We start from the raw sequence: 23,093 nt of genomic DNA on the forward strand, positions 1-23,093 counted from the left end.
TAGACCACAACACAGGTGAGGAGTGGGGACCACAGGTGCGCAGCTCCCATGACATCCCCTCAGGCGGAGCGGTGACTTCCACACAGGCCTGTGACTGCTTTTTTGTGCTCCTGTGCTTACAGGCAATTCACTGACATGTCTGGCTTATTCTTCATCTTCACCTAACAAGAGTACATTTTCTTATAATGGCATCACACTGACACGATCATCACACCAACACCCTCAGACCAACACCACCATCATACCAATGCTGCCATCATACCAACACCATCACACCAACACCATGTCAACACCACCATCATGCCAACATGGTCATCATGCCAACACCATCACACCAATGCCACCATCACCACACCACCATCACACCAACACCATCACCATGTCAACACCGCCATCATGACAACACCGTCATCAAACCAACATGTCCATCACACCAACACCACCATTACACCAACACTGTCATCACACCAATACTGTCTCTTTCAAGAGCACAGCCAGCTTGCTGGAGGCCCTGCACCTTTTATACAGGATTGTTTCTGTCACCCTCGTGAGATGCAGTCAAGGGTCGTTGAACCATTGCTACCTGAGCAGGGCTCACAGCAGAGGAAGCAGCCTCAAGCTCAAGTGTACCCCTCCCTTTGCATGGGCAGCTGCAGGCACGGGCGGCTGCCAGCCCAGCTCGTCTCAAACAAGGCCAGCAGCTGCTCGGCGTGCTTTTTAAAGCAGAGTTTATTTCAAGGTCTTTGGAGGGAAGTGAGACGCTTCAGAAAATTTTCATTTTGGAAGCCCTGTACTCCGTGCCTCCTTGGAGCTTTAAAATGAGCACTCACACATTCATCCACACACAGGCACAGCACACACACATAAACACACACCATAAACATATTGCACTTAGCATGAGCATGTTCTGGAGGAAAGCAAAGGGCTCAACAGCAGGAATCTTGGCAGCTCCACCCTGCTGCTTCCAGGGGATAATGGGAATTTGTGGGGGAGTCAGAGAGACCCTGCCTTCGGGAGGAAGCCCAGAGCGGGTATTTTACAAGTTTCTCTTTTCCCCAAGTTCATCTGCGGAGAGCCAGGCGAAAAGCTCTCCTCTGTGGGTCTGTGCCCTCAGCTGGGACAGCTGTGCCAGGAGAGCAGCAGTCAGAGCGGGGGACCTGCCCAGAGCAGAGCTGGTGGGAGAAGGGGCTGAAGCCACCAGTCAGCCTTCCAGGGGAAACTAGACACCCTGCCAAAGCCACCCTCAGGGAAGCCTCGGCAAAGGGGAGCCAAGGGCCAAGCCCGGCTCAAGCCCGTCTGAGCTGAAGGGGGTCGCTTTCAAAGCTCTCTCAGACTGGAGAGGGTGGGAGCCAGGCTTCAGATTCCCACCAAGAAGGAAAGGTATAGACCAGTTCGCACAGCCTGTGCCCAGCTTCGTTAAAGAGGCCGTGGTGAGGAGACCACAGAGGGGCACCAACCGGCCACACCCGCCAAGGAACACACTGGCTGTAAGGACAGGCCTGGTGCAGCCATTGGAGCTGGCCCAGCACGTTGGTCTGCCTATGGCATTAATAGGTTAATTAACTTAACACCTCGTTTGTTAAGGACCTTGCATTTCCGGGTCCTTCACACGGGGACCTTTCAGTCTCTCCAGTCACCTTTCTCCCAAGCTGTCGTGTCAGCTCTGGATTCCAACACGGCACCCGGGTTCAAGCCGTGTGGGACAAGGCCAGGCTTCTCCCTCTGACCCTTCAATGCCACTTCTCATTCACCGGGGCTCCACCCAAACCCAGCTCTTTGGGGACCATTCCCACGAGCTCAGCTCACAACTCCCCCCTCATGAACATCGATGTTCCAGCAGCCTCCTTCTGGCCGGAGTCCTCAGCTGGCTGGCATATGGCATTCCTCTCAACTACACCAAAGGCCACAGGGAGAGGAGTTGGAGCTCGCCCTCAGTCTCCCTTACGTCATCCTTGAATGGCATCGCCCTAGCAAGCTCTCCCCTCTGTGAAAAAGACTCTTCTTGGCTCCTGCAAAGCTACCCCTAAATCTACACCTCTTTCTGGTTCCCTTCTCCAACCAACTGTTAAGTATTGGTGTGTTCCAGACTCCATGTGGCCTTACCTGTCTCATCACACCTTCCCTTCCCCCTTCTTTCCCCCTCCCCTCCCCCTCTTCTTCTCCTCCCTTCCTTGCCCTTCCTCGGCCTCTCTCTCTCAGTGTCAAACATTATCATACATCCAAAATTCCATCCATGTGTTCTCCAATCCTTATTTCCAGACTGGACCTTTCTTCTGAGCCAAACCTGTCAAGGTTATGTCAGCCAGTGCCTTCTTACATTGTGAAAACACGTTCATTTTCATACGGAACCCTTCGTCACAGACACAGATAAGCTCTAGTCCACAGTCTCGGGTCTCAAACCTAAAGCATCTGCCACCACGGTGAGAGGCCAAGGAAGACGCTGGCTACTAGACATGACGAGAAGCCTAGGAAGGCACATCCGTTTCCCACAGAAGCTGACAGCTGCCCTGACACATGAAGACAGAGAACACAGAGCTGGCCCGAGGGATCCCGTGGCGCCAGGCTGAGGGTTTTCACTGCTTGGCCATGTGTCCTCTCACAAGACACCAATCAAGAACGGAGGGCCAGGCTTGCCATGCCTACGCAGGCTCTGACGCCCACAGGCTTATGTCCAGTGAGCACTGCAAACCAGCGGCCGCTGCAAAGGCCTCGGCTCCTCGTGGGCAGATTCCTTCTGCATTCCCTCAGCCAGGCCCTCGGGCCGTGACCTCTGACCATGAAGAAAGACTTTCTGGTTGAGGGAGCCGAGCCGCGGCTAGGCCACTGTGTGTGTTTTTGTCACTTGCTGAGCCGGGATCCCACAGAACCAGGTCACCGCAGTGTGGATGGCACTTGGCCCTCGAGAGCCAACTATGTGCTTGTGTTTCAGGCCACCACCGTGCTGATGGCGTCAGCTGTTCACGGCCCGTCATCTGCCAAGTGCAAGGAGCCACTCTGCTTGTTTGTTCAAAATCAAACTAGTAACCACAGCGGAGCAGGTGAACGGAACCAAAGCCCCGTCTGCCTTCCTTCTGATGCACCAGAACATCAGCTCCCTCCAGCAGCATTAGACTGGCCTGTATGTTTCCTGAGTCTTTAAGCAGGATTCCTCTGCCCCATAAAGGATTGCGTCCTCTTACTCAGACACTCCTGGGAAGAACAGGATGGAGAGGCACAGGGAGGAGGACTATATAAATCGTGCAATAAAGTGTAGAAATCAGGACTGAGTGGAGTGGGTTAACCCTTTGGGATACGGATTCATCGTTGCACAGGAATAACTGACAAGCATCCCGGAAGGTCATCCTTCCGAGGAGAGATCGGGGAGCCCAGCTAGCAGAAAGCAGGACCACTTCACGGAAGCTTCTGGTCTGCCACCACTAACTAAGAGACTTCAAGGCTGAACACAAATTCTGATCCCTGGAGGGGATGGTGCCAGACTGGGCTGCCTCAGCAACAACTCTACTTTCAACCAGTAAGGGAGCTTGGTGAAAATGCCTTTTGCCAGCTTCCCAGAGTCAGGGCCAAGAGGCCCCCTCTTGTGAGCCAGCAGGTTGCCAGCAGGCGGCATCTTCCCTTCCTCTTCATGATGTTCTTTCATCTATGCACATTTTATTGAGTGTTAAGGCAGTGTTTTGCTATCGCTAGACCCGCTGGCATCTGCACTGATAGAAAACCCTGTCCCGGCACAAGGCTCCACAGCTCTCCTCCCGCCCAGCTCCTTCCAGCAGCCAACGACCGCAGAAGCCCCTCCTCTTCTGCTCTCCTCACTGAAGTCAGAAAACATCTCTTCCACCCCACAAAGCATTGTGCCAAATGCTGTGATAATTGCTATTATAAGTTGTTCGTCCGACCTCCCTGAACTCAAAGATTAGCGAGGGAATCAGGGATTAAGCATCCAAAAGCATTTCATTAAGTGATAGCAGCTGGGATAGGAGTGGACATGTGAATTATCCAGAGGGGCCTGCCTGGGCAAGAAAAACCAGCCTAGGGCTCACAAACACGCCAAAAAACACGTCTACCAAAAAAGTGTGAAGGATGGGCTACGGTGGGCACAGCGGGCACCTCAGGAGATTAGGCGCCTGTGTGAGGCCGCTGTGGCTTAGGGGCAGGGCTAGCAGGGGCCGGGGCTAGCGGGACGAGTTTCAGGACACTGCTGGGCAAAGCCTCTCAGTTTGTCCTAAACTTTGAGAAGATGGGAAACCACAATTGAGTTTCCTTTCTAAAGTTGTTTTGTTTTGTTTTGTTTTTCAGGTATGGGAGTTTTGCACACATGCAGATGTAGATAAACATATAGAATGCCTCTGTAGAGCAGAAGAGGGTGCTGGATCCCCTGGGACTCAGGGTATAGACAGACCACTGTGAGCCGCCACGCCGTGCCGGGAACCCAGGTCCTCAGCAAGTGCTCTGCGCCACTGAGCCATCTCCCTAACCACTGGGCCTTCAAGGGAGCAGTGTGGCTGGGTTCTTACTAAGAAACAGTACTGGGCACTAGGAGGTGATGGGCTGAGGGGGTGAAACAGAGGAGCGGCTGATTAGATGCTACTGGATGACCAGCCATGGACTGAGGGCAGCGTGGGTCCCAGAGGATTCCAGGGCTACATGGTGACACCCCAAGGTCAAGTCAGGAGGCAGAAGAAACAGTGCATGTGGGAGAAGGGAAAGCTCATGAGTTTGGCTTTGAACAACTGGAGAAACGATGATGCCGTTAAGTAGAGCACACACCTGAAGCTGAGGGAGCACGGGCTCAAAGAGGGAGTCAGCAGGGAGCAAGCAGGAGGATGCATGGCATCATTAATGGAGAAGTCTGGGCTGGAGGGATGGCTCAGTGGTTAGGGGCACACACTGCCCTTCTAGAGGACTGTGTGACATTCCTGGCTCCCGTGTGGCCGCTCACACCCACTGCTAACTCCAGTCCCAGAGGACCCGATGCCTTTGTCTTGCACTGAATGCACTGTAGCACACAGACATATGAACAGGCAGACAACACATACATATAAAGCCAAATTAAAATGAAATTATCACAGTCAAACAGGCTATTTTTAATTTTTTTTGTAAAAGGAGATTATGTTCTAGAACCGTACTACTCAAGATGATGCCCAGACCACATTTAAGCTACCTCGATTGCCATTTCTGGATAAAATAGGGAGTTATAGAGATGGCTCAGCAGTCAAAAGCCTTAACTGCTCTTCCAGGGGACCCGGGTTCAATCCCAGCACCCGCACAGCAGCTCACAACCATCTGTAACTTGGTCCGCGGTGACCCAACGCCCTTCTCTAGGATCGGTGAGCATCAGCCATGCACATGGTACAGACACATACATGCAAGTCCCGCTAGCCTTACCTCAACTCCCCCGAGCTAGAGACATCTGAGAGGAGGAGAGCTCAACCAAGCAAATGCCTGTGGGAGATCCAGCTGCCAGGAGGCCGAGATAAGGCGGCAGAGAAGCAACCCCCCAAAGTTGTCCTCTGACCTCCATACACTCGTCACCAAGAATTATCAATATGATTGTGAAAGGGTTAGACTAACTTTGTAACCTGTATGTCTTCTAAAGCGTATAGTTTTGAGTTTTAGGTCCAGGTTAAGCTAAAGCCTCTTAGTACCTTTCCAGAGAGTGAAGGAATGTGACCCTATCTGTGAGGACAGATATAAAAAAAGGGGCAAGCAAGCAATGACCTTCACTCAGCAAAAGGACTTGTCCTTGAGATAGCGTTTCTTAGTAACAAACCTAGACTTCTTCTGAGTAGCTTTTGACCTCCAGCCAAAAGTCCGCAGCCCCTAATCTTCAAGGATGAGCTAACCACCTCCACCTTAAATTGTAGCTGCATCCACACTTGGCAGGACTGGCCAAGCTTGAGCACCTAAGACTAACCAATTATCTTACTTTATAGCTTCCTCATCCAATCCTAAATTGCCAAAACTGCAACTTCAAATTTCCCGCAATTTTTCTTTTAAAAACCTAAAGGCCTTTGTCCCCCGGTGCCACTCTTTGCTGACCGGCAGGGGTGACCCCGTTGTACAATGGTTAATAAACCTCTTGCTTTTGCAACGAGTCTTGGTCTGGGGGAGTTTCTGGGAAGGGCGCGATTGAACTCCTGAGCTGTGAGACCCCAGGTCTTACAATTGCTTTCATGTTCAGTTGTCTGCATCTGGAATGTTAAAGGAGAACAGAGTCTCTGCTAAACCGTAAGAGGCAGTAAGGGGCGCTGAGAAGGCGGGAAAGAAGAGCCAAGAGTGAGCCATTCTGGAAGTGCTAACTGCACAGACAAGCCCAGACCGCTCACACCCTGGGCCGAGCAGATGGACCCACGTGGTCATCAGATAGGACGGTCTCAGCAGCTGTGAACACTGTGGTGGCTGACACAGGCTTTCAACCCGACAAAGCTCTCAGCTCGGCTTGTGGAAGTTTCTAGACTGGGTTAGCTGAGGGGACCATCCTGCCCATGAGGGGCACCGTCCAGCAGCCTGGGGCCCAGGGCTGAGTGGAGAGGAGAGGCAGCGTGCAGATGGCAGGGTGATGTGGCCAGCGGCCCTGCGCTCCTTCAGCCCTGTCTCATCCTCCGTGATGGATCCCTTCTGCCCCAACAAAGAGACAGTTAATACAAGCACCATCCAGGCTTCCAGGCAAACTACAGCTGGTGTTTGAGGGAAGTTTCATAACTTACAGTAACAAATATGTAAATTGAATCGGTTTGTAACCTATGAAAGAATTATCTCGCCGAAATACGCATGAAGCTCCTGGGTGCCTGGTGCCTGAACTGCGGTGTCCTGTCTAAGGTGGCGAGCACATGAGGCCTTTGGGGTCACAACCCTACAGTGTGGTGAGTCCTGTGTTCAGGAGCTCCTGCTGAGCCAGTTTTCTCCTGCTGAGCCAGTCTTCTCCCTGGTTTATATCCGGCTCAGCTTAGTGGTAGATCAGCGAAGAGCCCGTGACTCGGAGCCCTGCCCTGCCTCCTCTCTGCCCATGGTTAGAGCCTTCCTGGGGGAACACGGGAGCACAGAGCCCAGGCTGAGCGAGCGAGCCCTCCGCATCATGGCGATCGCTGGCTCTCGGGCTGGGGGGAGGAACACTCCGCCTTGGGAAGGCGTCCTCGGGACGTGGCCCTGCACGGCCGGCCTTCTGCATGATGCTGACAGCACTCTCGGAAGCTCCCACAGACCTCACGGGCGGTTCTGGCCTTCTGAATGCAGGGCACCACTACTGAAGGAAATCGTTCTTTTTTATTTTCGTTTTCTGTGTCTGTGTGAAGGCGGGTCTGGGCTATGAGAGCGGCACTCTTGGAAGCCAGAGCGCGGCCGCAGATCCCCTGGGGGCCCGAGTGGTTGCAAACACCCTGTGGGGCTGGGAGCGAGCCCAGGTCCTCCGAAGAGCAACCGGCTCGAAGCGCAGGGCCGTCTGTCCCACTGTCTTTGCATGCACGTGCTGAGCACCCTCTGTGCTGGGGCTATCTACATCGGAACCAGCCTCAGCGCAGTCGTTCCGCCCCAGTGATTGCTAAAACGTGTTTGCTTGAGTCCCACGCGCTCGGTAGAGTTTGTCACCTTCCCCAGTGAAATCTCTTCTGTGTTTTATCGCCGGCTCTGAGAGCAGACGTTGACACATTTGCTTCCGGGTCCTTCTTCGGGTTGGCGGAACACCGTTCACTTCCGGGTCATTCTTCGGGTTGGCGGAACACCGTTCACCTCCAGAAACACTGATTTCCTGGGAGATTCGGTGTCAGCTGCCTCGCTTACAAGGCAAAAATAGATGTGTTGTGCTGGAAACATCTGTGAGACGAAGGGTCCAATTAACGGCCAAGTCGCAGCTCTAGATATGGTGCGGTTTTGCCCCTTAACTGTCTTTCACGCCAGCGCCAGACAGCTTCCATCACAAGCTGCAGGCCAGCCAGCATCAGGACTGGCAGGGGCCTCGGGGGTGGGGCAGCTCGTCTCCAGGGCAGTAGGAGTAAGCAACAGCACCAACAGCAGACACCTCTGACGGCCTTGCTCGGGGGAGCCCGTCTAGTTAGGATGTCCACAGCAGTGCCATTTACACCGAGATGATTAGTAACAGAGCAATTAAACACGTCACCGCGTGTCCACACGGCAGCTCTGCAGAGGCCTCCCGGCTTGGAGGGGCAGTGGAAGCGCCACCATAGCCCCTATGCGAATGGCCGTGTGAGTGTGCGCGCACAGAAAGAAAGTAATTAGAAGAAGGAGTCTTGGTGTGAAGGTCGTTGTTCATTTACTCTTGTCTGGATTCTGTGATTTTTCTGTAACGAAAGCCTAGGCTTTTACAGTCACTGTGTTCACTCCTGTATCCAGCCAGCCAACACTCGTGTAAACAACCAAGCCTCCCCCGCCTGCCCCTCGTGCTTCTTACACACACATGGACACTGAAACTGTCTGGCAAGAACTCTCCCACTGGAGTGAATGTGGTGTCCGCCAGCCCTCCCACGCCTGTCCCTCTGCTCGCTGTTCCTGCCACACGGGCAGTGAGGGGCCTGCTCACCAGGGTTTCCCGGACGCGGGGCTTCTCCAGCAGCCTCCGGGCTCCGCTCTCCACGGTCACTCCCAGCCAGTTGAGCGCTGCCCAGCTCCAGAGGTCCTCATGGCTGCCATGCCAGTAGCTCACAAATGCGAACGTCATGGCAGTGGAAAGCAGTGTCCCCAGGAGACCACGCTGGGACCCTCCCAGGGGAATGTACACGTACCTGGAGAAAGAGGAGGCTGTGAGAGCTACGGCAGTGCATCTCCAGGCAGGGTGCGCCTGCCTCTCCCTCCTCTCTGGCCTGACGCCCTCTGACCCCAACGTTACTGTTTAAGGTACAAAGATCCCGTTTACAGGAAAGTGTAGGTGCCCCTGAATTCTCCACCTCAGTCATGGCTGTTGAACCCCCACACTTCCACAGGGTGTGGCCTTAGGTTAGACAAACATGCACACCAAGGAGCCCTTACCAGAAGCCAGAGGGGCAGCAGTGACCTAGAGCAGCCATGCACGTGCCTGGCCCTGGGGCCCACCACAGCTGCTAGCATTATAAGGACACTGGCCGTCACGGCCACACGCACTTCAAAACCAGACTACCACGTCCATGGCGAGCCCATCATTTAAACGCAGGTGCTCAAAGCAGGCCCTCATATGGGGGCGCCCAGGAAGGGAAACGGCCTGGCCCAGAGGGAGAGGAGCCCTAGAGTCAGGAGTGCAGGCCTCAGCACACACTGGCCTGGGGCTCTGAGGGTCTGGAAGCTCAGGGGAGGCCCTCATCCCTCCTCCGTGGGCCTTGGTTCACCGGTCAGTTCCCCTTTGTCCCACTTGGCTGCAGGACGGGACAAGTGGCCTTCATCCGAGGACAGTGTCTCCAGCGCTTTACAGGGGTCTTTTCACTTGATTCTTTCAAATGCTGTGTGCTCTACACCTGCCATCCCAGAGCGTGACTACATGCTTACCGTGGAAGAAGAGTCAGTAACATTCATCAGCTCAAAAAACAAATGACAACAACTATGTGCGTATTTTACTTAAAATAATTTAAACAATGCATAAAATTAAGCATATTACTGAGACACCAAGGGGTGATTCAACAGACAACTACGCTGTGCAGTGTCATTGGCGCCTTAAACTTTTCCCCCCCAAATTCCCGGGCTAGACTTCAGACCTGTGCACCTGCTGGAAAAGTGTTCACCATGTCCCCAGGCTCTCCGCAACGTCTGTTCTTCGCTGGGAAAGCGTTCAGGACCATTTGCCTGGGCCTCTCTCAACAGCCGTGTTACTGTCCTGAGCAGTTGCTGTCCCAAGAAGAAGCCTTGCTCAGTACCTGCGGCTGCTCCCAGCACTTCCCTCCCCGTCCCCACCCAGAGCCCGCCCCCCCAATGTGTGTGTGCTGGGCTTCACTTCCCCTTCCCAGGCCTCTGCTTTCTTGGTTCCTGGTGCTGTCTTTTCCATCTTGGCCTCTCTCCTCCCTCCGGTCTTCCTCTCTCTCCTCGCTTCTCCTCTTTCTCCTCCTCTCCCTCCTCTCTCTTTCCTCCTGTCTTCCTCTTGCCCCTCCTTTTTCTCCTCTCTCTCCTCTCCCTCCTCTCTCTCCTCTCCCTCCTGTCTTCCTCTCTCCTCCTCCTCCTCTCCCTCCTCCCATAGCTAGTCTGATCTGCTGGCCATGTTGCCCCTGGCCTTGCTCTCCCTATAATAAACCCTTTTCCTGCCCTTGGAGCAGTTGGCCCTGTTGTCATTCACTGGCCCCTGCACACCACGACGCTTGGACTTCTGGCCCTGCTAACTGGAGTGGGACCACGGCTGAGGCTGAGTTCTGGGGCCCACACAGGGACTCTACCACTCAACACGTGCAAATCCTCCTCCGCAGAGCCTGTGTCTTTAGCAGCTCCTCTAAGCACCCCCCCACACACACACACACCGGTCCTGGCTCTCACACTTGTCTGCCCGGCAGCACCCAGCCGTACAAGCGTCCACTCGGTCAGTTCAGGGCAGGCCCTTCCCTGCCTCACGCGGTCACTCCTCACGTCCTTGTTCCCGCCCCTCCCCCAGCCTCCTCAGCCGCTTTAGGGCGGAGACTGGGTGGTGGCTCAGTGTGCAAAGGGCCTGCAAGGACCAGAGTTCAATTTCCAGTTCACGCTCTCTCCACCAAAGCACAGTTCCAGGGACACGGGTACCTCCCGGGAGGCAGGCAGGCAGGCTGGCTCACACGCGGACAGCACCGAGAAAGGACGCTGCAGCTGTCCCCTGGGCTCCACGTGTGTACACACATGTACACGTACTGGCACGTGTGTGCACCCATGTGTGGACATGTGCACGAGGAACTCCATTAGGGCTGTTAGCCGGAGTCCCCCGAAGTCCCAGCGCCTCTCCAGTGGCTTCATACTCACTAGACTTGCTCCGAGGTGGCTTCATCCACACCATGCTCACGACTGGGTCCGGCTTCACCCCAGACCTTCCTCCCCATCCCCACAGTCCCCACGGCATCTGTGCCCGGCACTGGCGCCCGTCAGCATCTTCCCAGATGTCTCCCGCTCTCGCACGCCTTTCTCGTGTAGGTAGGTCCTAAGTCACCATAGCTAATCCCGTTTCGTGGGTGAGAAAACCGAGGCTGAGAAGAAACTGTAAGGAAGAGGGAGGCCACGCAGCCCGCACCAGCACCACCGGAGCCAGCGTTTCCCTGGCACCTGAGCCTCGTTCCAGGCACCCCCGACTCTCTCCAAGTCAGAAAGAACACGGAAGCCTCCTCAGAAAAAGTCCACTCAGCAACCAAATCAGCAATCATGCCCACAGCTCAGGTGTCTACACTGGGTGTGTCCTGACAGGCTGAGGAGGCTGAGCGTGAGCACAAGGGCTCAGTCCCTGCAGTGAAGACAAAGCCAAAGCTGGGCCACGTGGAGCCCTGGAAAGTGTTTGCACTAACAGGCAGGCTCCTGGAAAGGGACACGCATCCGAGCCACCCTCTGCTTGTACACACATGTATGTACACACACACCTATACACACACAGGTAACCCTGTACACACATGTGCACACACACACATACACACAGGTAACCCTGGACACACAAGTGCACACACACACATACACACAGGTAACCCTGGACACACAAGTGCACACACACACATACACACAGGTAACCCTGGACACACAAGTGCACACACACACACACACAGATAACCCTGGACACATACGTGTGCACACACACACACAGCTGTCCACACAGCACACATCCTCTGCCCTCAGTACTCGCTGACCCCTCAGGGCATCCAGAGCACCGGAAGACACAGACCCAGGATCTGCGGTGACATGGGCGTGCCTGGCTGTGACACAGCAGCAGGGGCCGTGAAGCTGCGGGCCACGGTGCCAGGTGCATAGGGAGGGCGACGGGAGTGTGGGGAGTGGACCAGTTAGGTGAGGCGCGAGGAGACTGGCCCTGGTCGGAGCACGCCTACCGGGCGCAGGCCTTGCTTGGAGCTCTGCCGCCCCCTAGAGGCGTGCCAGTGAACAGCGTGCACCAGGCAGCAGGGACGGATTTGGCTGGACTCTTGGCCTGATTGTGGTACCCAGGCCACCACAATGCCACTGTGACACGTAAGCTCGGAAAGGATGGCCATTTCCCAAAGTACTAAGAATTACTGTGGCTAACGGAAACATCACAGTATCCACACGCCTGTATGCATGTTAAAACTGTGTAGACACTAAAGAAAAAATGTGTTTCACGCGTCAGAAAACCAGTGCAGAATAGAAGCCTCCCGCTAGGGAGACACTGACTCAACTCGAGAGAAACAGTGTGCAAGCTGGGGTGTCTCAGCGCCCCTTCCTCACACGTAGCTACCTTAAACCATGAGCTCTTCCTTTGCTCTTGAAACGGGAGCTGACCGGAACCCTCTCTGACAAGTCCTTACATCCCAGGAACTAGACACTGAAGGCCTGCAAGGACACAGGCTGCTTTGTGCCCACGCAGGAGGCAGGACTTCCACTCTTCGTCTCTGGAGGAAGCAGGAACAGGGGATGGCTCCTTAGTGCGCTACAGCTGGTTCTGCGGTTGGTTGCTACCAACAGCACTGGGTGGTCACTGTCGGCCTGGAGCCTGCTCCTGCCCGGCCTCGCTGGGTGGTCACTGTCGGCCTGGAGCCTGCTCCTGCCCGGCCTCGCTGGGTGGTCACTGTCGGCCTGGAGCCTGCTCCTGCCCGGCCTCGCTGGGTGGTCACTGTCGGCCTGGAGCCTGCTCCTGCCCGGCCTTGCTGGGTGGTCACTGTCGGCCTGGAGCCTGCTCCTGCCCGGCCTCGCTGGGTGGTCACTGTCGGCCTGGAGCCTGCTCCTGCCCGGCCTCGCTGGGTGGTCACTGTCGGCCTGGAGCCTGCTCCTGCCCGGCCTCGCTGGGTGGTCACTGTCGGCCTGGAGCCTGCTCCTGCCCGGCCTCGCTGGGTGGTCACTGTCGGCCTGGAGCCTGCTCCTGCCCGGCCTCGCTGGGTGGTCACTGTCGGCCTGGAGCCTGCTCCTGCCCGGCCTCGCTGGGTGGTCACTGTCTTCTGGGAACACCGTGTGAAGGTTGGCATCTCTGCAGGTGCTGCCTTCATGCGAAAACTTCTCACAGAACTAAAACGCATGATGCCCCTCGGGGACGCTACATATAACAGGAAGATAGCATTCGCCAGGTCGGCCTGCCCGGGTGCCCATGCCAGCTGCTCTCTGCACACTGTAGACAATCGTTAGGACAGGTTTCCGGGACAGTGGCAAAGCTTGCTGTCCCTGAGAGGCCCGAGCTGAGCCTGCGGCGTTCTCTGGCACCACGGTCACAATGGGAGTGGTCCTCCCGGCATCCTTCACCATTAGGTTAGATCTGAAGATTAGTCTCCATGACTCCCTACTAGTCTTTTTGAGACAGGACCTCACACTGTAGCCCCAGCAGGCCTCACACTCAGTCATCCTCCTGCCTCAGCCTCCCCAGTGCTGGGATCACCTGTGTGATACTGCTCCTTTATGAAGCATCAATTAAAGCATTTAAGACAACCTCCGAGGGCGCCAAAATACCGCAGGACTAAGCTACGCTAAATTGATTTGGCCAAGAACAAGGCAGCATTGCTCCAGTTTCTCCATTTCTCCAGTGCCTGCCTGAGGCTCGCTGCTACTGGCCGCCCTGCCAGCTGTGTGTGATGGAAGCTGTTTTGCTGGTGTGTCAGTGTGCCGTGCCTCTCCCTAACCAGGGCCTTTGCTCTGTATTTGCTCAACAACACAGAGGACATGCCATGGGAGTGAAATTAGGGATTCTTCACAGCATCTTCACGAGAGCTCTACAAGGACAGAGGCCGCGTAGCTGACCCTGAGCACACCGAGACTGGAACAAACGACAGGCTAGCTCTGTGCTGCCCGCAAGGTGGAGGGTGGAATCCCTACGGCTGTGGAATCCCTACGGCTGCTTCCCAGCTCCTGGCTTCTTCCAGCAAATGACCACCACAGCATGAGTGCGTGCACACACACACACACACACACACACACACACACACACAAACTGTCCTGAGTCAGGGCATGGAAGAGCACACACCTTGACACTAAAGCTATGTGCTAGCCTGTGTGTGAGAGCCGATTGCGTGGGAAAGCTAAGGCAGCAAGGTGGGTCGTGGAGCTTCTTGAAGGCAAGTTACACTTGAGCTGAGTACACAGTAGGCTAGCAGGTTAATTATACACCTTCAGTGCTCTCAAACATATAATTAACCTAGCTGCGCTGTCCACCAAAAGTTCAGTGTCTCTGGGGACCTCCATTAGCTGCTACTGAGTGCCAGGGTCAGGGTCGGGGTGTAACATTCACTACTGGACAGACCAAATAATTACCCTCAGAGCACCCGCTACGGTGGCCAAGCTGGCACCCTGAAGACGCTGGTCAGTCAGAGGCTGGGTGCCGGGAGTTGGGGGGCAGCTGTGAGCAGCTCCTGGGGGGCACAGCCTGCCTCTGCCAACCCCACGGCCGCCACAGAGAACACCTCACAAACACGCGGGACAGGCGATGACGGGGCATGTGTGCGGCCACTGATCTTAGTGCCAGCCCATTGCACTTGTCCCAGAAAGCGCCTTTTGACCTTCTCAGCTTCTCTTTGACCTCGAGAGTTGCACAGAAGGGCACTACTTCCTGAGAAAGCGCCTTTTGACCTTCTCAGCTTCTCTTTGACCTCGAGAGTCGCACAGAAGGGCACTACTTCCCGACAATGTCTCCACACCGGGCGCGGCTGTGCTCTCAGCTGAGTTCCAGATTCCCACAGGGCTCAACGGCTAAGGAGGTGTGGGGCCTGCTGGCAAGCTCCATCCATTAGACACCCTGGTGGACAGAGCTGAGGGTGTGACGCCAGAGGCTGTCTGCTGACCCCACATGCACACAGGTGCACGCACACACACGCATGCACTCACGCACACACACCATGAAAACACTCTTCTGTGGGGACCACAGACAGGGTCCAGTGGCCAGAATGGTAAGTCAGTGAGGGAAAACCGAGGCGGATTCCATACAGGTGGCAATCTCCAAAAGAGGCCGCTCAGCACTGTCTTCAAGAGGAGAGAGAATAAAGGCCTCAAGAGCTGCAGTGATTTTCAAAAATTAATCCCAGTGTGGCGGCGGCTAGTAGGAACGATGAGGCTGTTCCCACGTGGGCTGAAATCGAGGCTCTGACCACCCAGCCTTGCTGGAATTGCTGCCTCTCATTTATCATAATTCTGATCCGCAATTCCTCTCAGACACGGTGCCTTTGAGAGCCGGGTGTTAGCAGGGAAAACCGATAAAGCTTAGTCAGGGCACACATGACAATGGATCTGTGACAGTCGCCCCACCCCTGTGCCAGGGCAGCACTTACAGAAACAAAGCAAGAATGCCGCCCTGTGTTCCTGAAACACTTTTCTCAGATGTAGCGAGCGATGGCTGGGTGGTGGCAGCCATGCACACGGCCCCACGGTAACTGAATAAACTCTTGAGTGCATGAGAGATTAACACTCTAAGAGTTGGCATGAGACATACCCAGCCTACGGAGCCAGCATGTGTGTCGCACAAGGTAGAGCCTTCTGAGATCGAAAGTGCCACCATACATGCAGCAATGGTGTAAGAAATCCAACAGCAGTGACACAGGACTGCCCGTGGGCACAGGGGGCACACTGGCAACAGTCACTTCCCGGGGATGGAGGCGGGTGTAGATGGCATTCCATTGCTCTTATGGCCTCTCAAGCAGAGCGGAGAGGAGGAAGCCTGTTTCCGGGTGAGGGCTGATCCTGAGAATGGCGGGCCACTTGGGCTGGCCCACGCAGGCTAGAGCGAGAAGCCAGGCCCTGAGTCTGGGTAAGCGGGAGGCGGTTGGGTCCACCTGGCAGGAGTGGGGCTCCCGATTCCCCATCATCATCCTCCTGACTTCCAGGACCAAGGCTGGGAAGCTGTCGGCAAGGGAGGACTTCCTGGCATGGCCACTTTGTTGAGGTCAGGGAATGAAGACCCCTTCCAACTGTGTCCCACGGCCGAGGAGTCTTGCTCACCCAGCCTGTGCCCATGACCATGAATCTAATCCAGTGACTGAGTCACCAGTGTTGGCCCTCTTGAGTCCTCAGTTTTCCTGAGAAGGAAGGAGAGGATCAACGGTGACAGAATGTGCCAGGATGATGCAGAGACACAGGTCAGAGGTAAGCAGGACTTAGAGGTTTTTATCTTTGCCTTACATGGTCCAGACTGAGTGTGTGTGTGTGTGTGTGTGTGTGTGTGTGTGTGCTTGCATGTGTACACATACCACCTATGATGGACAGAGGAGGACATGGGAACCCCTGGAGCAGGAATTATAAGAACTGTGAGGAGCCCAACATCGTGCTCAGAACCGAACTCAGGGCCACCTCTCTAGCCCCTGAGCTGACTATTTTGAGCCCAATAAGCTGACCCTGTCTCCGTGCCCCAGGCTAAGAGGCAGGCAGCCTCCTTCGGGGTCACTCACTGTCCACACAGAGGACGCAGAGAACAGCTGGCTGTCCACACCACTGTGCCTGGGTGGCTGGGATGCAGCATGCACTCTAACTGCACACCCAGGCTGAGGGAGCTGGGACACTCAGCATGCTAGCGCACGCCGGATGTTGGTAATCGACCGCTCTTCTCGACAACAGTCCTCTGTGACATCACCGCGGCAGCCATCTGGTTAGCATCGTGTTAAGCAACTTCCTGCCGTGTCCTGTCCACACCACGACCTCTGGGACCCTGCCCTGGACTTGAGAACACTGCCTCAAACACCACCTCCCAGGAAAGCGAGGTCCCTAAGCTGCAGACATCCCAACTCACACAGGCAAACGCCACCTCCTCCTGCGGCTCCCTCCACCTCAGCTCCCAGGAAGAGGCCCCATGGCTTCTGCTCTTCCTCGTCTGGACCTGCCCTGGACGCCCGCTGTCTCCAGCTGAGCATCCGAGGGTTCCGTGTTCACACCGGCATCTCCCGCTCTCTGGCCATTGGCTCAGGACCACACTGCACTGTGCCAAGTGCAACAGCACTCTTGAAGAAGTCTCTGGCCTCGCCCTAGGAGGACCATAGCCCAGAGTCTCCATGGAAGTGAGACTCTCCACTCTGGTGCACTCTGGGCACACCAGCTGTGTCCACGGCTCAGGATGAGCTCAGCCCCCTCTCTCTGTCATGGCCTCCCAGAGCGGCAGGCAGATAAGGGTTGATAGCTCATTTTTGGTGGGGCTCGGGGTACAGGGTCTTTGCTTCAGGATCAGAGCCATGGCTGTATAGTCTGTGTGGGGGTACTATAGAGTCAGGCCGAAGAGCTCTCTGAGCCAATCATGGTACATCTGTGCTTGTCAAAGGCATGTGCCTATAAAAAGTCTGCTGAGGACCGGGTGGAGCTGGCTGTGAGCCAAGCACAAATAACACAGAGATGGCCAGCAGCCTCCTGTGCTTGCTGGGGACAGTCCCAAGGCTTGCTAATCAGCTAGTTACCTTGAAAACACAAATTAACACAGCGTGAAAGCCTGGAGCTCAACACTAGACTAGTGAGTTAGTGAGGGCAGAGCGGCATGGGCAGGAGGAAGGGTAGACCCAGACAGCATGGGACTTGTAGGCCAGGAGAGAGGATGAAGAAAGAGGCTGCAGAGAAGGGCTGTTTTGCCTGCGCTGGTGTCAACCCCAGCATGACTGACAAAATGGAGACTCTCTTCCCAGTTCAGCCCCAAGGAAAAGGCGACCACTCCTTCCTGATTCTGTCAAGAAGGGATCTTAAGAGCTGGCAAAATGTTACGATGGTGTCAGTGGACACTTCCCTTGAAAAAATCACAGTGGTTTCAAGGAGATAACTAAGAGTGATACAGAGACGAAGCGGCTTTCTTACAGGCTCCCCAAGAACCAAGATGGAGGAAGACTTAAAGGGCAAGTCCCTGGACTTTGTCACCGTCCAGTAAGCCTAAATCGCTGTGTAGCTGCTGGACATGTCTCCTCGGACACACGTGTGATGTGTGTACAGATCACCCCATTTACAATGTCACAGGACAGTTTAGGGCTGGAGAGGAACTGAAAGCCAGCACAAGCAAGTATCCAAGCAATGCCATCAGGATATGCTCTGAATGGTGATTACTGATTTAAGTACTTGCTGTTAATGTGTATTCATTGTGGTAAATAACGGGCCCCACAAAAACATTTTCACATGCGACCAGAACCATCCCACATGAACCCCTTTATCATCCATTTCCTCCCACTTGATCCCCTTCCTCTTCCCAAATACTCCTTTCTCCTTAATGTCATACGTACCCATACAGCTACAAGCATACATACTTAGAGACATTCATTCCAGATTCCACATGAGAAAACGTGTGAGTCAATTCTGAGCCTGGCTGACTGTGTTTATCATGATTTCTAGTTCCATCGACGTTCCTGCAATGGAGGGCTTTCTTCTTCGAAGCTGAGTACACAAGCCACGATTTCTTTAGTGAGCTCTGTTGTGCATGGCATCTAGGCTCGCTTCCTAACTTGGTCACTGTGAATAGTGGCTTAATAAACAAGGGTGCTCAGGGGTGGAAAGAAGGCTCTTTGGGGCAACTGTTTATCTAGCAAACAAAGGGGCCTGAGTTCAAGTCTCTAAAGCTCACATGAGAATGAGCATGGGTTGCTGAGGCATCTCTAGGGTGTGTCCCTACAGAACCCTTCAAGCAAATACCCAGTAGCAGCTTCACTGGATCATACAATAGCTCTACTTTTAATTTTGGGGAAACCTCCATGATGATCTCTGTCATGGCTGCACTAATTTCCATTCTTCCGGGGACACTATCAGCTGTTACAGCCAGGGAAGGCGTTTCCACGGGGCAGCGTGCTGCCTGCCAGAGAGGACAGAGGAAACACGTCCTTACAGGCAGCCCCACCGTGTGTGGCAGCCACTTCACTCCATTTACACGGTTCTTTGGCATCTTTAACTGTGATCATGTTTATGAGCAGCACAGCATGGCAAGTCTAGATCAGTGTCTAGCTTACCACAGGGCGTCTGGAGAGACTCATGATGCCACAGAGCTGAGGGGACACAAATGACCCCCCGTTGTGGGCACAAAGACCCGAGACACGCAAAGGATAGCAGGACACATGAGCACATGGAGCCTAAGCTGCGCCAGGAGCCCCAGCCTGCACCTTAGACTCGTGCTTGAGAAACTCTCAAGACAGACGGACTGGGAAATAAGAGCCCCTGCCTCCGGTGCTTTCTGCTGGCTGGGCCTGGGTCTCACCTTCCAAGCACAGGGACAGAGAGCCAGCTCCTCCCTGCCCACCCGCTGAATACCCAGTGAAGGTGTTACCTCTTCCCAAAGGCCCACTCTGGAGCAAGCCCCAAAGCTGCCCACTGGCCCACACCTCGCTCTGTGCTCCCCCCCGCCCCCGTCAATGTGTCTTACAGTCACTCTGTCTGACTGGTGTGGTCTGTCAGCGTGTGCAGGGTGACAGTGATGGCCGGGTGACAAGAGCACCACAGCCCTCTCCTGACTGCACACCCACACCATTCGCACTGTCTTCTGTGCTCCTACTGTGCCGCAGACACCTGCTGAGCACTGGAGTCACAGGAACCACTTCAGGCAAGATGCCAGCATGCAGCTCATGACCTGCCAATGACAGGCAAGGCCTGCGGTGACCACGCTTTTCAGAGCACACTCTGCTGGCACCAGATTTGAACCTATCACTTTTTGCGAATGAGTGTCCTAGTCTTCCTCCTCAGCATTCCTGTCTGCATTAGCCTGGTGGCCGACGGGTGCCTCTCCTTGGGGAGGTGTCTACTCTGTGACTTCCAACATGGTGCCTCCCCTCACACGCTTGTTTTAAGTGGTTCTCTCTTTAGCATGATGGCATCCTTCCGGTCTCTTCCATTTTATAAACACAACTCTGCCACCCTCCAGATTCAACCAGGCTCCTTTTCAAGTACGAAAGTCTCTCAGGGTCCTCCTCAGGGGCGTTGGCCCAGTCTCCAGCCTTCCCCTCCCTCTCACTCCTTAACCTCCAGCATCTGACGGGCTCCTCCCTGTTCCACGCCAGCAACTCTCATCAGTGTTATCAGGGACCTCCACACAGCCAATGACAATGGCCGTCTCCACCCTCTCCTGGCTGTATCTGCTCCTTTCTATCCACCCTGCCCTGCATTTTCCTCTTCTGATAATCTCTGTCTCAAGCCTTGCCACTCCAGTGCTACTCATACTCAAAAGCAGACAACCTTTTTAAACATCCAGAAATAGCTACCTCCTGTGTGTGTCCTCTCTGACATTTTTTCTATAAATACACACAGCTTCATTCAGGAGTGCCCACAAGCCATTTTAGAAACCTCTGCATTCCCCTAATCTCTCAAGAGCATCCTTCCTCTGCCCACCATCCCTGTTCGAGTCAACTTTCTATTCCCGTGAGGCTCCTCTCGCTCTCCTTCCTCCCCGTTCTCCAGTCTGCAGTACAGGTGCTCATTCTCTGCCTCGCCCCACCACCTCAGCAAGCCCGCCATCATCAAGCCTCTGTCCTCTGCCTCTCCAGCACATCAACAGCGTCCATGCTATGCACGTTAATCTATATTTGCTGGCAGGTACAACGGAGAAACGTAAATGTTAATATGCAGCAGCAGCTCGAGAAATACCTGCTGAGCTAGTCAGAAGGCGAGAGCATGAGGAAAGCCGACAGTTTCAGCACAGGCAGAAATTAATGCAGGACCACGAAAGAGATAAAAGAGGCGCTCAGGGGGAACTGGCACAGAAGCCAAACTTCCTCCTCACACCTTCGCTGAGGGCTGTGCTACACAGAGCCACCACTCAAGGGGCAAGCAGCAGCTCCCTCCGCTGCCTGGCCGCCTCTGTGAGGTGCCCCGGAGGGGAGCTGAGGCCTCCCCTGGCTCTCACCCCCTGCACTCCAGCCGTCAGCAGCTCCCAGCCCACACTGGCACAACCTCCAGTTCCCCTGGAAGCCTCCCCAGATGAGCAGTGCCCCTCCTCGCCCCTGTGATTTCCTGTCGGGGTTCAAAAGACTCACTGAACACTCTTCCTTCTGGGGCCCACCTTCCCTAACAGGCGAGGAAAGTCGACACGTCACCCAAGCGCCTTCCCTCCCCGGAGCAAACGTGTGATCTGTGCAGCTGATGTGCATCTCACCCACGGGCACCCTGAAACAGCCGTGCACTCTGCTGGACCGCTCCTGCCTGGCTGTGGGGGTCGAGAGCTGCAATCCTGTGAGGAGGGCCTCCTTGGGGTCTGCACCCCACTGCTGCAGCCTGTGGGGTCATTCATGATCACGCTGCTCACACTCGCTCCGGGGCTCACACTCGCTCCGAGGCTCACACTCGCTCCGTTGGCTCCCATCACACTCATTCCTTACGTCAGTAACTCCACATCCACTCTGAGTGCTCACTAGGGAGTGGCTGAGCAGTGTCAGTGCCCTGTGCACAGGGAGGCGTGAGGATGCTGGGGTGCTCCCCTTGCCCTCAGCGAGCATTGCCCACCTCACGGACAGAGCACACGCGGAGGCCAGGCTGGAGCTTTAAACACACAGAGGAGATCAGCGCACAGGCAACGGCGCACTGACCTGTTCACTCAAACCTTTCCCAGCGTAAGATCCTCCAGTATAACAATAATAACAATAATAATACACTATTATAACAGTATAATCCACAAATTCAAAAGACTGTTGATACAAACGCAGAGAAAAATGGCAGTAGTGTGAGCCAACGGCAATCACAACCGAACAAAGAGTCAGCATTTAGCAAGTGTATTCCAGGTTTGACCCACTGACAGCTCAAAAATTCCCACCCTTCAGGGAAGGAAACGAAGGAAACTCAGATCTGTCTCTGAAACCGGCGTCTGGCTGGCACCTGTGTCACGCCATGCTAGCCACTGTCGAGGTTACTCTTCTCGGTATTAATCACGGCAACCTCTTAACGTAAACGTACTCATGCATTTGATGAATATGCATAAATTTTATGCAAATTTGTACATTACAGAATGGTTGATTATCATGGGCATATTTTAAAATTATGAATGGGTTTATTTCATTTTAAATATTTTAGCACAAGCGCATATTAACTGTAATCATTAATGCAATTTCTGTGATTGTGGGTTTATTCTCAGAAGTTCTTGGACTTTTGCTCTCACAGTTATTTATGAGGAAAAAACAAAGGGCCCTCTGCTGGCCCAAGCAAAAGGCCCATGATCTGGGAGATGGTGCAAAGGCCAAGGGTACAGGCTAAAGAAGAAATTACTTCACTCATGGTCCTGTGAGGCTCACCCCAAACCTCAGGAAGCCTGGAAACAGCACAGGGGCTGTCAGGGATGGTGGTGACCATCATTTCAGTGAACTACTATAGCAAAGAAAATGTACGAGAGAAACATGGTTATTTCTGGTTATCCGTCCCCATCAGCCTCCTCCCAGGTCTGTGGTCAGTGTGGCTCAGGAGCTAGACCAAGTCTGTTCTGGAGAACTTTCCAGAATCAGAAAAGGGAAGGCAGTAGATTGGACCCTCTTGGCCTCATCTGCCATCCAGTGAGGCTCTGAGGTGATGGAGGCATTCTCTCGGGGAGCCACTCCTAGAATCATAACGCCCCCCTTTCTGCCTTCCTCTCCACCAGTTTACCACATGCCAGCTAATAAGATGGTGTTTTTACCCTAAAATAAACTCTGTTCTGAAAAGCAGCCTCTGCGCCATCAGCCTCGCCGCTGAAACCTTCCAACCACGAGTGCTGCATCTACCAGGCCTTTCCCACACCCCGGCTCAGCTAGGGCATCTGTAGACCAACCCGAGTAAAGGGGTGGACACCTTTTTTGACGGCCACAGTGCCACGCTCTCTTTCACACAGAGGAGGAGGCACCTAAACAGCCCCTGTGGAATCTAATGTCTCTTACGTTTGGTGTTGAGTAGCTTCCAAATCATACTTTCTAGAAGAATCCATACCTATTTGTGGGTCAATGAAGGGGTAAAGCCTAATTTCCATGAACCATGGAGCAACCGAGGGAGACAAGAGGCTGAGCTGCTTGTGCTGCCTTCTTGGAGGCAGGAGCTGCCCTGGGCCTCAGAGTCTCCATGTGTGTCCCGGAAGGGACAAGACACTCGGGCCAGAATGTTAGGTAAGCATTTGGTGCCCACACCCAGCA

General features: G+C 54.5%; 1 protein-coding gene across 4 annotated transcripts in view; it reads right to left on the reverse strand.

Moving 5' to 3' along the window:
• Hhat (hedgehog acyltransferase) overlaps positions 1 to 23,093 on the reverse strand; it is a 204,030-nt gene that overhangs the window by 55,052 nt on the left and 125,885 nt on the right. For all 4 annotated transcript variants that reach the window (XM_060364950.1, XM_060364948.1, XM_060364947.1 and 1 more), the window contains one exon: positions 8,528 to 8,729. In XM_060364950.1, the coding sequence (XP_060220933.1) occupies positions 8,528 to 8,729 (202 nt within the window). The remainder of the gene's footprint in view (positions 1 to 8,527; positions 8,730 to 23,093) is intronic.

This window comes from Meriones unguiculatus, chromosome 11 (assembly GCF_030254825.1).
Source record: "Meriones unguiculatus strain TT.TT164.6M chromosome 11, Bangor_MerUng_6.1, whole genome shotgun sequence".
In the NCBI taxonomy this organism is placed as follows: Eukaryota; Metazoa; Chordata; class Mammalia; order Rodentia; family Muridae; genus Meriones; species Meriones unguiculatus.